The sequence below is a fragment of the Artemia sp. Qi Xiang Cuo genome, chromosome 10 (assembly GCF_049724085.1).
Source record: "Artemia sp. Qi Xiang Cuo chromosome 10, ASM4972408v1, whole genome shotgun sequence".
In the NCBI taxonomy this organism is placed as follows: Eukaryota; Metazoa; Arthropoda; class Branchiopoda; order Anostraca; family Artemiidae; genus Artemia; species Artemia sp. Qi Xiang Cuo.
The window spans coordinates 54,750,526-54,765,072 of record NC_142803.1 but is presented as its reverse complement, the minus strand read 5'-3'; the positions used below and the strand labels follow the sequence as shown (position 1 = coordinate 54,765,072).

The 14,547-nt window shown below is 37.3% G+C and overlaps 1 protein-coding gene across 1 annotated transcript in view; it reads right to left on the bottom strand.

Annotated features, from left to right (window-relative positions):
* Vps53 (vacuolar protein sorting 53) overlaps positions 1-8,759 on the bottom strand; it is a 148,640-nt gene extending 139,881 nt beyond the window's left edge. The window contains exon 1 of the mRNA XM_089095546.1: positions 8,673-8,759. Within this exon, the coding sequence (XP_088951672.1) occupies positions 8,673-8,732 (60 nt within the window). The 5' untranslated portion in view covers positions 8,733-8,759. The remainder of the gene's footprint in view (positions 1-8,672) is intronic.
* Between the last annotated feature and the right edge of the window lie 5,788 nt (positions 8,760-14,547).

The window sequence follows — 14,547 nt, the reverse complement described above, 5'->3', positions numbered from 1 at the left end:
TTCCACGCCCACCATTTACCCAAACATATCCGATCAAGTTTTTGAGATAGCCATTTTGTTCCACGCAGTTCAAAGTTCAGGAAATTACACCTTTGAGTAGGATACTCCCCCCACAGTCTTCAGGGCAAGGGTTATGAGATATGGGGGTATATTAGGTTTTTTTGAAATCTTTATTGTAGAAACTAACTTGAAAAAGGGCTCATTGGATTGGAAATTAAAAGGGCCAGAGCCCTTTTTAATAGTCGAAAGTGATTTGAGGGCAACTAACCCCCTCTCATGCCCACCTTTTCCCCAAACACATCCAATAAACATTTTTAAATAGTAATTTTATTCAAAGTCGTTGGAAGTTTTGGAAATAAGGTCATTTAGGATGACAACACCCCCCTCCAGAGCCCTCAGAGGACGAGTTTTAAGTTATGCCGTGGGGGCATATAAAGTTTTTATTGAAAGCGTTTTCGTAGAAACTTCAAAAGGGTTCATTCATTTGGAAATTGAAAGGGCTAGTGCCATTTTTAATAGTTGAAAGTTATTGGAGAGCGACTAACGCCCCTCTAACGCCCACCATTTTCCCAAATACATCCAATCAAAATTTTGAGATATCCATTTTGTTCAACGTAGTCGAAAGTCCTGGAAATTAGGTCTTTTAGCATGATAACCCACTCAGAGCCCTCAGTTTAAGGGTTGTAAGTTATGATATGGGGGCATATAAGGTTTATATAGAAAGCTGTTATAGAAATTTCAAAAAGGGCCCATTTAATGGGAAATTGAAATTGCTCTTTTTAATAATCGAAAGTGAGTGGAGAATAATTAACCCCCCTCTCACGCCCACCATTTCCCCAAAAACATTCAATCAAAGTTTAGAGATAGCCATTTTGTTCAACGTAGTTGAAAGTTCTGGAAATTATAAACCCCCCAGAGCCCCCAGGGCAAAGGTTGTAAGATATGCCCTGGGGCATATAAGGTTTTTATAGATAGAGTTGTCGTAAAACTTCAAAAGGGGCTCATTCAATTGGAAATTGAGAGGGCTAGTGCCCTTTTAATAGTCGAAAGTGATTGGAGGTAACTAACCCCCCTCTCACGCCCACCATTCCTCCAAACACATCCAACCAAAGTTTCCAGATAGCCGTTTTATTCAAAGTAGTTGAAAGTTCTGGAAATTAGGTCTTTGAGGATGACACCCCCCCCAGCCATCAGGGCAAGGGATGTAAGTTATGCCTTGGGGGTATATAAGGTTTTTATTGAAAGTATTGTCGTAGAAACTTCAAAATGGGTGTTTTAATTGTAAATTGAAAGGGCTAGTGCCTTTTTTAATAGTTGAAAGTGATTGGAGAGTGACTAACGCCCCTCTCACGCCCACCATTTCCCCAAACACCAATCAAAATTTTGAGATAGCCATTTTGTTTAACGTAGTTGAAAGTTCTGGAAATTAGGTCTTAGAGGATGACAACCACCCTAACAGCCCTTAGGGTAAGGGTTGTAATTTATGCCCTGGGGGCATATAAGGTGTTTATAGAAAGCGTTGTCGTTTCAAAAATGGCTCATTCGATTGGAAATCGAAAGGCGTAGTTCCATTTTTAATAGTCGAAAGTGATTGGAAGGCTTGACGTTTTATAGTAAAGATCGATGTGGGCATAATGTATTATTTTTTGTTGTTGTTGTTGTTTAGACCAGGGCACTTTGTATTGAAGGAGTTGTCGTGGGAACTTCAAAAAGGACTCATTCGATTGAAAATAGAAAGGGCTGAAGCCCTTTTTAATAGTTTAATAGTTCATTTTGTTCAACGTAGATGAAAGTTCTGGAAATTAGATCTTTGAAGATGACAGCCCCCCCCCCCCCAGCCCTCAGGGCTAGGGTTGTAAGTTATGCCCTGGGGGCATATAAGGTTTTTATAGAAAGCGTTGTCATAGAAACTTCAAAAGGGCTCACTCAATAGGAAATTGAAAGGGCTAGTGCCTTTTTTAACAGTTGAAAGTTATTGGAGAGCGACTAACGCCCCTCTGATGCCCACCATTTCCCCAAACACATCCCATCAAAAATTTGAGATATCCATTGTGTTGAACGTAGTCGGAAGTTCTGGAAATTAGGTCTTTTAGGATGATAACCCCCTCAGAGGCCTCAGTGCAAGGGCTGTAAGTTATGCCCTGGGGGCATACAAGATTTATATAGAAAAATGTTGTAGAAATTTCAAAAAGGGCTTGTTTGATTGGAAATTGAAAATGCCCTTTTTAATAGTCGAAAGTGAGTGGAGAGCAATTAACCCCCCTCTCACGCCCACCATTTCCCCAAACACATTCAGTCAAAGTTTATAGATAACCATTTTGTTCAACGTAGTTCATAGTTCTTGAAATTATGTATTTAAGGATGACAAACCCCCATAGCCCCCAGGAAAAAGGTTTTAAGTTATGCATTGGGGGCATATAAGGTTCTTATAGATAGAGTTGTGGTAAAAACTTCAAAAGGGGCCCGTTTAATTGGAAATTGAGTGGGCTAGTGCCCTTTTTAATAGTTGAAAGTGATTGGAGGGTAATTAACCCCCCTCTCACGCCCACCATTCCTCCAAACACATCCAATCAAAATTTTCAGATAGCCATTTTTATCAACGTAGTAGAAAGTTCTGGAAATTAGGTCTTTGAGAATGACATCCCCTCCCCAGCCGTCAGGGCAAGGGTTGTAAGTTATGCCCTGGGAGCATATAAGGTTTTTACTGAAAGTGTTGCTGTAGAAACTTCAAAAGGGCTCATTTGATTGGAAATTAAAAGGGCCAGTGCCATTTTTAATAGTTGAAAGTGATTGGAGAGCGACTAACTCCCCTATCACGCCAACCATTTCCCCAAACACATCCAATCAAAATTTTGAGATAGCCATTGTGTTTAACGTAGTTGAAAGTTTCGGAAATTAGGTCTTAGAGGATGACAACCACCCTAACAGCCCTTAGGTTAAGGGTTGTAATTTATGCCCTGGGGGCATATAAGGTGCTTATAGAAAGCGTTGTTGTTTATAAAAGGGCTCAAGGCCTAGTGCCCTTTTTAATAGTCACAAGTGAATGGAAGGCTTGACATTTTCATAGTAAAGATCGATGTGGGTATAATGTATTATTTTTTTGTTGTTGTTTAGACCAGGGCAATTCGTATCAAAGTAGTTGTTGTGGGAACTTCAAAAAGGGCTCATTTGATTGAAAATAGAAAGGGATGATGCCCTTTTTATTAGTTTAATAGGTCATTTTGTTCAACATAGATGAAAGTTCTGGAAATTAGCTCTTTGAGGATGACAATCCCCCCCCCACAGAGCCCTCAGGGCAAGGGTTGTAAATTATGCCCTGGGGGCATATATGGTTTTATAGAAAGCGTTGTCGTAGAAACTTCAAAAAGGGCTCATTCGATTGGAAACTGAAATGACTAGTGCCCTTTTAATAGTCGAAAGTGATTGAAGGGCAACTAACACCCCTTCCATGCCCACCATTTCCCCAAACACATCCAATCAAAATTTTGAGATAGCCATTTTGTTCCAACAGTTGAAAGTTCTGGAAATTTTGAGCAGGACACTCCCTCCACAGTCTTCAGGGCAAGGGTTATGCCCTTGGGGCACATAAGGTTTTTATTGAAATCTTTGTTGTAGAAACTTGAAAAAGGGCTCATTCGATTGGAAATTCAAAGGGCTAGTGTCCTTTTTAATAGTCGAAAGTGATTTCAGAGCAACTAACCCCCTTCTCACGCCCACCTTTTCCCCAAACACATCCAATCATAATTTTCAGATAGCCATTTTATTCAACATAATTGAAAGTTTTGGAAATTAGGTCTTTAAGGATGGCCACCCTTCCCCCTCACAGCCCTCAGGGCAAGGGTTGTAAGTTATGCCCTGGGGACATATTACGTCTTTATAGAAAGCAATGTTTTAGAAACTTCAAAAAGGGCTCATTCAATTGGAAATTGAAAGGGCAACTAACCCCCTCTCACGCCCATCATTTCCCCAGACACATCCAATAAAAATTTTGAGCTCAACACAGTTGAAAGTTCTGGAAATTAGGTCTTTTAGGATGATAACCCCTTCAGATCCCTCAGTACAAGGGTTTTAAGTTATGCCCTGGCGGCATATAAGGTTTGTATAAAAAGTTGTAGCAGAAATTTCAAAAAGGGGTCATTTGATTGGAAATTAAAAGGGCTAGTGCCCTTTTTAGTAGTCGAAAGTGATTGGAGGGCAATTAACCCCCCTCTCACGCCCAGCATTTCCCCATACATATTCAATCAAAGTTTAGAGATAGCCATTTTATTCAACGTGGTTGAAAATTCTGGAAATTATGTATTTGAGGATGACAAACTCCCCAGAGCCCCCAGGTCAAAGGTTGTAAGTTATGCGCTCAGGGCATATAAGGTTTTATAAAATGGCGATGTTGTAAAAACTTCAAAAGGGGTTCATTCAATTGGAAATTAAGAGGGCTAGTGCCCTTTTTAATAGTTGAAAATGATAGGAGGGTAACTGACCCCCCTCTCACACCCACCATTCCCCATAACACATCCAATCAAAATTTTGAGATAGCCATTTTTTTCAATGTAGATGGAAGTTCTGGAAATTAGCTCTTTGAGGATGACAACCCCACAGCCCTCAGGGCAAGGGTTGTAAATTATGCCCTGAGTGTATTATAAGGTTTTAATAGAAAGTGTTGTTGTAGAAAATTCAAAAAGGGCTCATTCAACTGGAATTGAAAGGGCTAGTGCCCTTTTTAACTGTCAAAAGTGATTGAAGGTCAACTAATCCCCCTCTCACGCCCACCATTTCCCTAAACATGTCCAATCAAAATTATGAGATAGCCATTTTGTTTAACGTAGTTTAAAGTTCTGGAAATTAGGTCTTTGAAGATGACACCCCCCCCCTAAAGCCTCAGGCTTAGGGTTGTAAGCTACATCCTGGGGGCGTATAAGGTTTTTATAGAAAGTGTTGTCGTAAAACTTCAAAAAGGGCTCATTCGATTGGAAATTGAGAGGGCTATTGCCCTTTTTAATAATCAAAAGTAATCAGTGAGAGAATCCCCCCCACCCGTCATTTCCCCAAACATTTCCGATCAACATTTTGATATGGCCATTTTGTTCAACCTATTTGGAAGGTCTGGGAATTATGTCTTTGAGGATGACAACCCTCCCCATATAGCCCTCAGGACAAGGATTGTGAATTATGCCCTTAAGGCATATAAGGTTTTTATAGAAAGTTTTGTCGTAGAAGCTTCAAAAAGGGCTCAAGCGACTGGAAATTGAGAGGACTAGTGCCTTTTTTATTTGTTGAAAGTGATGAGAGCAAATGCCCCCCCCCCCAACGCCCAAATGGCATCGTCGTAAAAACTTCAAAAGGTGTTCATTCAATTGGAAATTGAGAGGGCTAATGCCCTTTTTAATAGTTGAAAGTGATTGGAGGGTAACTAACCTCCCTCTCACACCCACCATTCCCCCAAACACATCCAATCAAAATTTTCAGATAACCATTTTGTTCAACGTAGATGAAAGTTGTGGAAATTAGCTCTTTGAGGATGACAACCCCATAGCCCTTGGGCAAGGGTTGTAAGTTATGCCCTGGAGGCATATAAGGTTTTTATTGAAAACATTGTCATAGAAACTTCAAAAAGGGCTCATTTAATTGGAAATTGAGAGGGCTATTGCCTTTTTTAATAGTTGAAAGTGATTGGAGAGCAACTAACACCCCTCTCACGCCCACCATTTCCCCAAACACACCCAGTCAAAATTTTTATATAGCCATTTTCTTTAATGTAGTTCAAAGTTCTGGAAATTAGGTCTTTGAGGATGACAACCCCCCTCACAGCCCTTGGGGTAAGGGTTGTAATTTATGCCCTGGGGGCATATAAGGTGTTCATAGAAAGCGTTGTTGTAGAAACACAAAAAAGACACATTTGATTGGAAATTGAAAGGGATATTGCCCTTTTTAATTGTCAATAGTTATTGGAATGCTTTATATTTGTATATTAAATACTGATGTGGGTACAACGTATTTTTATTTTTTTTTTTTTTTAGACCAGGGCACTTTGTATCGAAGGATTTGTCGTAGGAACTTCAAAAAGGGCTCATTCAATTGAAAATAAAAAGGGCTGATGCCCTTTTTAATATTCGAAAGTGATTGGAGGGCAACTAATCCCCCTCCCATGCCCACCCTTCCATTTGCCCATTATCTTTAAAAACTAAATGTTGCCATAAGATTAAATCAAAATGCACTGTGTTAATGCTAATTCTCAATAAGGTATCTGAGCAGTATCTCAAGAACGACTGAGGGTATTATATTCAAACTTTTGGGGCTACTTCTGCTCTTAAAATTTAACCAAGTCAAAATAGCGTAAGTGTATCCAAGCTATCAAAGAAAGTAAACTGATTTTTTGTGAAGGGTACCAAGTTTTCCATTTCAGGTCAACTAGCTCAAATCACCATCGATAAATAAATGAAACCCAAAACAAACAGAAATTACAATAAATAACCAAGTCAGACTCAAAACAAGCAGAAATTAACATGAGTTGGGCTCAAAATCCCTATGCCTTCCCAAGGCCCAAACAAATGTCTCAATGCTGCTGGTGCAAGTGTTTTACCTGACTGAGTGTGGTGCACCAGCAGTGTTGCAACACTTTGGCAGCAGTGAACCAGGCCTTTTGTTGGCAGGATTCAGTTGATGTGCTGGCATGGCACCAGGGTCTAGTCCAAATTTATACCACTGAATAAATTAGGTCACTTGGTGGTTTTTGGTGGAATACAGAGAGAGAGCAAAAAAAAATAATTATTGTACCCCTGACTGATGGCCAAGAAGGCCTCCAAAGAAACAAGGAAGCTTTAATTCCTGTTATTAAAAAATATATTAAGCCTGGAAGCATTATTTACAGTGAATAATGGGGAGCTTATAGTACATTCTCCAGCCATGGATATACTCATTACCAAATCAATCATTCAGCCAATTTTGTTGATCCACAGGACTGTTCTATTCATACTCAAAATATAGAAAGTCTATGGAGATGCTTCAAAAAGCACTCTAAAAGACCAGAGATGCAAACAGCATACATGGAGCAGTATGTGTTGTGCTTCTTATTTGTGCAAAATTTTGAGCAAAAAGACCAACTTCATAATTTTTTGATTGAAGCTGCAAAGCTCTATCCCCCTGGAATCAATAGGGCCCCTAGAGCACCAGTCAGTGACACCCCTAGTGCATCAGAAAGTGATGATGAAGAGTTAGATATGAGTGATTAGTTTGTTTACATTAAGTGCTATTATCTGATATTTATAAAACTGTATATGTAGCTGCCATAAAGTGTTTGTTTTGATGAAAGAAGTTTTCCTGGTTTTAAATAAGCTTAGAAGCAATTTTGAAAATAATTTGCAATGGAAATGAATGTCAAATTTGGATTCCGGATGAAATTCTGAAGCTAGTGGTAAGTTTTTCCCCCCCAAAAATGAATAATTCAAACTGTTTAGTATCTCTCAAAAACTGTTTAGTATTTCTTAAATCAAATCACCACTCAACAAGATTGAGTATTTTTCATATCAAATCACTGCTCAACAAGATTTAGTATATTTCAATTCAGATCAGAGCTTTCAGCAAAATTTAGTGTTTTTCAAATTGAATTGCTGCCATGATGCTTCTGTGAAAAAAGCAGGAAAATTGAAGAAATTTAAAGAAGCTTAGAAGTAATTTTGAAAATAATTTGTGACAGAAATGAGTGTTATATTTGGACTCAGGATGAAATTCTGATGATAGTGGTATGTTTTTTTTATCTATCTGATTAGTCTGTTAATATAAACCTTACCCCACAAGTCAATAATATGAACTGCAAAAAAATTACTAAATGAACTTAAAACTAGCAATCCAAAAGTTTCTCTCTTTTAGTTCTAGCATGTCCCCTTGCAAAAAGCTGCCTTTCTAAATCTTTACCCAATGGATAAATTAATCAATTATAGCCATATATGAGGCCATAAAGGGAAGGGAGTGCATTGTCAGAAAGAACCAACAATGAGGTGGCCTTTTTAATAGCCCAAGCCTTGCCTATATTTATTTTACCAAAATGTTTTATTTATAAAAGCCCTAGCCCTAGGGTGTTATATTGATTATTGCTGGGATTGTTCTAGCCTAAGGTAAATTTTTACCAAATCATATTATTGACTTACAAATAAAGTAAATATACCACTCAATGCACTTTTTTATGCTCTTTCCAAATATAATAATCATTTTTGTCGGAAATGAATTTTACCCCCACCCTTATATACCAATTCATGGTATATATTTGCACATTAGGGGGGTGGGGGTAAAGTTTAAACTTACCTCTCATTTACATCAGAAATACAATTTGCCCCACCCCCTTAATGTGCAAATATATACCCTGAATTGGTATATATAGAGGTGGGGGTAAAATTCATTTCCAAAAAAAATGATTAGGCTATTATATTTGGAAAGGGCATAAAAAAAGGCATTGAGTGGTATATTCACTTTATTTGTAGGCTAAGTCAATAATATGGTTTGGTAAAAATTTACCTGATCAAGTTCAATCCTTAAATTTTGAACGAAAAGAAAATTAGCTGTAGGCTATAGCCTAAGCAGTCCTTGGGCTTGATGAATCCAACCCAAGGTAGTGAGAAGGTGCTATCTAAAATTTTAAAACAAACTTGCGTAGCTTGATGAATTTTAAAACAACAGTTTACTTTAAACAACGCTCTAGTCAGGGATGTTGACGGAATTGCCCATTCAGTTTCTTTTTCCATCTTGGAAAGACCAAGCAGGCAGGCTTTTTAAAATTCTTGCCATTAATAGCAGCAGGGTTGAGGCCTGGCGAAAAAAAATCACTAGGCAATTGAAAAACATATCACTAGATCAACACATAAATCACTAGATTATTGCCTCGAAATCACTAGAATTACAATACTCTTTATCATTGTAATTAATAATTGTTTTGTTTCTTTACCTTGTTCCATACAGGCACACCTACAGGAAGGGGGTGAAATTACCCCCTCCCCCTAGATAGGGAAAAATATCTTTAGATTTATGTTTTGTTTTTTCAGAAGTAAAACATTTCCTTGAAATGTTGGGAAATGCCTTTTTGCATCTTAATGCAGAGAACGTGGAAGTTGTATTGGGGAGGGGGACAATGCCCCACCCCACAATAATTTGTAGAAAATCAATTATATAGCCCATACCCCTTGACTATCCGGATGTGGACCTGTCTTCTCCCCCCCCTCCCAGTAAAAATAATGGAGCTCCGAATTGGTTATCAGTGATCTATTTGAAACATTTGGTTTTTATTTTTATTTTTTTCCTTGTCGATCCAAAGTTCCAGTTTTTTCTAGAAATATAAAAAAGTATTTTTTCTTTTTACTCTAGTTGAGCTAGTGTAATAACAGGGACACCAGCGACAATTTTGAAATTGGCCTTTTTATATTTTTATGGAAAAAATGTGTCCCACTCTTCACAAATTTCGATAAGCATCGGTCTTATTGCTTTTTGTTAAAAAAAAAGAGGTACTTGTTAATTATACGGAGCACACACAGGAAGTAAAATTAGTAAATTTCTAGGTGGCACTACAATTTAGCTAGGAAGAAAGTGAAAACAGCTTTTGATGTCTTTTTTATGCTCTTTCATAATCAATAATCGCTTCTGTCGCAAATTCCATCTTGAGCCCTTAAGGGGGCCCCAAAGGTATTTTTTATGAATTATAATAGAACATAAAAAAGCATCAAATGATGTTTTCACTTTCATCCTAGCTATATTATATGGCCCACTTCAAATTGACCATGAACTTTACCCAAGAAAATGGTTATCTCAAATTTTTGATTGAACAATCTTTGGGGAAAAGGGGGCAAGGGAGGGAAATTGTAGCCTTTCGATCTCTTTGGTCAAATAAAAGGGACACTAGAAATTTTTATTTCCGTTCGAAAGAGCCCTCTCCCGATTTTCTAGGACCGTTGGTTCGATATGATCCCCCTTGGGGGGAAAAACAAATTAACACGCATCCGTAATTTTCCTTCTGGTAAGAAATACAAAATTCAAAGCTTTTGCAGATAGGGGCTTGAAACCTCTACTTTAGGATTCACTGATACGCCACATCTATTAATTCGATTCTAATTAAAATTCTTTCACTTTTAGGGGATGTTTCCTCCTTCTTTTAAAAATCAAGCAATTTTTCACAGTTTCTTAGCCTTTAATGGGTAAAGCTAAGCTTAATGAATATTATATATTTGGAATCAACATAATAAGCCGATGATATATCGCTTGAAATCAAACTTCGGTATCTAGAGTTTCTGTTACTATTGAGCCTTGTAGCTCCATTCTTATAGTTCGTTACACTAACTGTTTGATGTCTTAGCACATAAATCCCAAAGCTTAAAGAATAGGACGTTATATGCGTTTCTTAGGTGTTTCAATTACAAATAAGATAATCTGGAGAATTATTGGAGTTTCAATTATATATTAAAAGAAAAAATTATATCATTAAACAATTCCCAGGGTAGATACCCACCCCCTTACTCCCAACCAACTTAAATCATCAAACTACAATCAATTCAATCTACCTTGTCATAATACAAATCCTATTATAAAAAGCACTAAGTCCTATTTTCTTTTTATAATTATCTCTTTTTATTTTGGAAATTATATTTAAATCATAAATACCTTCTTATTTTTCAATTACTCCATTTCTGTTATATTTGCAGATGTAGAGGCTGTATTTATATCCAGCATTCACTCTACTTTCAAAGGTTTCAACAGATGTGAAGACAATTTGAACCGAGCAAATGTTGTAAAATAGGAAGTATAGAGCATTTTTTCTATTAACTAGTTTTGCCTTTTATCTTGATAATAATGCTCTACGGGTGGAACATATTAGGAATATATCTGGAACTTATTAGGGATTCTAGTGAATCACTATTTTGTGTTTTTTTTTTATTAATTAGCTTTTTGTTTGATTTATTTGATTGCATGAATCTACGCGCTATATTGTGAAAAATAACTATATTTAGGATAAAAGCACTAGTTTTAGATCAAAAATCCCTATAAATCACTAGCTTGAAGAAAATTACTAGGCAACATAAAAAATAACTAGAAATAGTGATAAATCACTAGGGGTGGCAACGCAGAATAGAGCACAGTCATGACATCACGGAAACTAGCCTACTAACAAAACAACATAAAATTTTGAAAAAAAATTGCAAACGCCTTTTTATAAGAAAATGCTGTGCACGGTGATTGCAGCTGAAAATTTGTAGTTTATATTTATGTCTGAATACAAGTTTGAAATAATATGATGGACAAACTGGAAAGCGAATCAACCAATCAAGACAAAAAATGTTATTGACAGTTTCATTGGTCCACTTATTTTATCTGTAATACAATATAAACACAGCAATTGGGAACGTTTCATTTTTGTTTTCGGTCATACACCACGCTCATTTGCCTCTAAATGGGTTTAGCCGCCCCAAAATCTGTGTTTTTGGTCTTTCGTGTTATATTACCAATTATTTTCAGTGCAATTTGAGCAAATTGAGACTTTATTCGAATATATAGACAGACTATAAACAGCTTTTCACTTGCAGCTACTAGTTGACCTATCAAAATTAAAGACTTGTGTGGAATTATTTTTTCCCAGACTGCCTTGACATTTTCAACTTTATTCCCCAAGCCGTTCCTGAGGTGTAGTAAACCTCATTGTTCTAGTTCAGTAGGACGGACTAGACTGTCAAAGAAGTCGTAACAAAGTAGGCGGAAGATAATCAGACTTGAGCCGAGTGGGACTTCTTCTTAGTAAGTATACTGACGAAGATATTTATGCGGCGCTAGGTTTTGATTTTTCTATAGATGAATCTGAATAGATATGTATATATTTTTTCAGTATTATGGCTTTCATCATTAGGAAGTATGTTCTGATCAATTTTGTTGGTATACTGTCTTGGTCAGTTTCCATGGAAAAGAAAATTTATAGACCCTAATCCTAATTGCATCCCTTTGCCAAACAGGGCAAAGCGTTGAATTTGCTTGACATAACGCAATTGTTTATTGGTCCGCAGTCATATCAACCACCCTCTCCTGCAGTCGAAATGTGCCAAATCAAGTAGCAGTTGTGAAGGACCTTGGATCCATTCTGTCAAGTGAGGGATCAGTTGAGAGCGAATTTAGCACATGAATTGCCAAGGGAACTTCCGTCGTTAGGAGATTCAACAAAATTCAGCGCAGCCCTGTTGTCAGCCACCTCACAAAGATGTGGATATTCAAAGAATCTACAGGCTTAGTCTCACTATACGGCACAGAAACTTGGCCAATAACCTCTCCAAATTTGAGGAAGCCTGATGCGACTAAATCCAAAAGACCCCAAAAGATAGAGGAACTTCGGTGGTACGATTTTTTTTTTAGCAGCGCCAACCTTCTGTTCCGCACGATGCAGGTTCCATTCTCCCTGCAAGTTGCACAACATGCACTGAGATGGCACGGCCATCTTCTCCGGATGCCAGAAGAAACCCCATATCACATCACTTACAGTTTCAACCCCAATGTCACCGGGTGAGATCAATTTTCGAGTGCACACAATTTCACTCCCCTGAGTGAAATTAAATTTAAAAAAAAACAAGTTTTTTTAACTGAAAGTAAGGAGCAACATTAAAACTTAAAACAAACAGAAATTACTGCGTGTAGAAATTGAGATTGCCCCCTCCTCAATACCTCGCTTTTTACGCTAAAGTTTGATCTTTTTTTCAAATTATTTAAGAATAGCTATTAGAATAATAAGCCTTTTTAAAATTTCTAAAAATCATTTGATGTATGTATTGTTATCAATGCTCTGTTTTTTAGAGTTTCGGTTACTATTGAGTCGGATCGCTCCTTACTTACAGTTCGTTAGCACGAACTGTTTTATTTTATATAAATAAATAAAAAATAAAGTCAAATTAATAAGTAAAATAATACTTTTGATTCTATCAGTATTCTATAATCCTGCAAGTAAAAGCTCCAGCAAGTTCAGCATCTCAATTAAGTCAGTGACGCTGATGAACATAAGAAAAAGAACTAAAATAAGAACCAACAAAACCAACAATATGGCAAACTCCAATCGATCCACGATGTGACAACCACACAATAGGGCAAGTCATGGCATTCAAGGCCTTAGGATGTACAATTGAGAATCATGCTAGCGAGAAGTCAATCTCAAAATCGGCCAGGTAACTGTCAATTTTTCAGGAAACTGTCTCAAATCTAGCACAGCCAGCAGTGTTCTCTCTGATCCAAGCTGAGGCTGTTCAATAGTAATGCTCTCTTGGCGATTTGCTATGGCTATTGAATTTGGAATTTAGACCAAAATCTTGAAGAGACTCCTCGCTTTCGAAAACATGTGTTTGAGATGCGCTCTAAATCTCTACTAGACCCAACAGTAACGAATACCACCGTACGATAGAAGACGTCTCAGCCAAAGTGATCAAACACAGAAGGTAGTGACACCTTGAACACGTGATTCGCATGCCCGAATCTCGACTATCAAAAGCCGTCCTCTCATAGCAGTCATGCGGTACCAGAAGAAGAAGGCGACCCAAATACACCCTCCAACGTAGCTACAAAGAGGAACTCACAAATCACAATGCCTCACTCCAACCCGAATGAGAGAATGTTTGGACTAATGCGGTGATGAAAGATGACTGGTGACGTTTCTTGGACACTTGATTTGTGGTGACGTTTCTTGGACACTTGATTTGTGGTGACGCTTCTTGGACACGTTTCTTGGTGACTTGATTGGAAGTGCCAATCAAGGCATAGAAGGATTTGATGTCTAAGGTTAGGTAATACACTTTTAGGACCCTATTGATTTCACAAAACATAAACTATAGCCCATTTTGTTGTTATTTCAAAAAATGCAGTATGAGGGTGCTTTAAATTGCCTCAAAACCTAAAAACAGGTCTCTATTAGAAAAATCCTGCCCGTATTCTGATACGGTATTCCACAAATTATCAACGTGTTCATTTTCAAGAGGAATCTTAAATCATTCTGCGATTAAGCAAGGAAATACTTAAAATTTTTAAACTAATATAGGATTTTTATTAAATAAAATGTTTTTGAAAGAAATTTAGTTTTTTTTGAAGAATAGTAATCATATTATGAAATAACAATTCTTGCTGATAGTCTAATATTTTATTTTTTTTAATACAGCGAATGACTATTCTTATGAAGATTAACGTAAACTGCATTAACATCGAAATCAAACCAATTGGATTTACTACGCATGCGTATTGTCTGATCACAGCTTAAGGGGCTGCAAAGACTGAGGAGACTTCCTGTGGTGCCGCAGTGGGTTTGATCTTAGCTTGGTATTACGGGACCCAGATTTCAAACCCAGCTGCAGCAACACACAACAGGGCTGACCTATGTGCCTTAGTAGTCAAGGGGCATCGTTAATTCGATACAAGATTTAGAAAAGACTTCTGTTCAAAAGGAATTTGCACTATATTCTCGGCAAATTACTTTTGGAAAAATATTTATGGCAGATATGCAAATACTGAATTTTACAATTATTCAGGATGAACTGAGATGAGTTTTCAGAATGACAA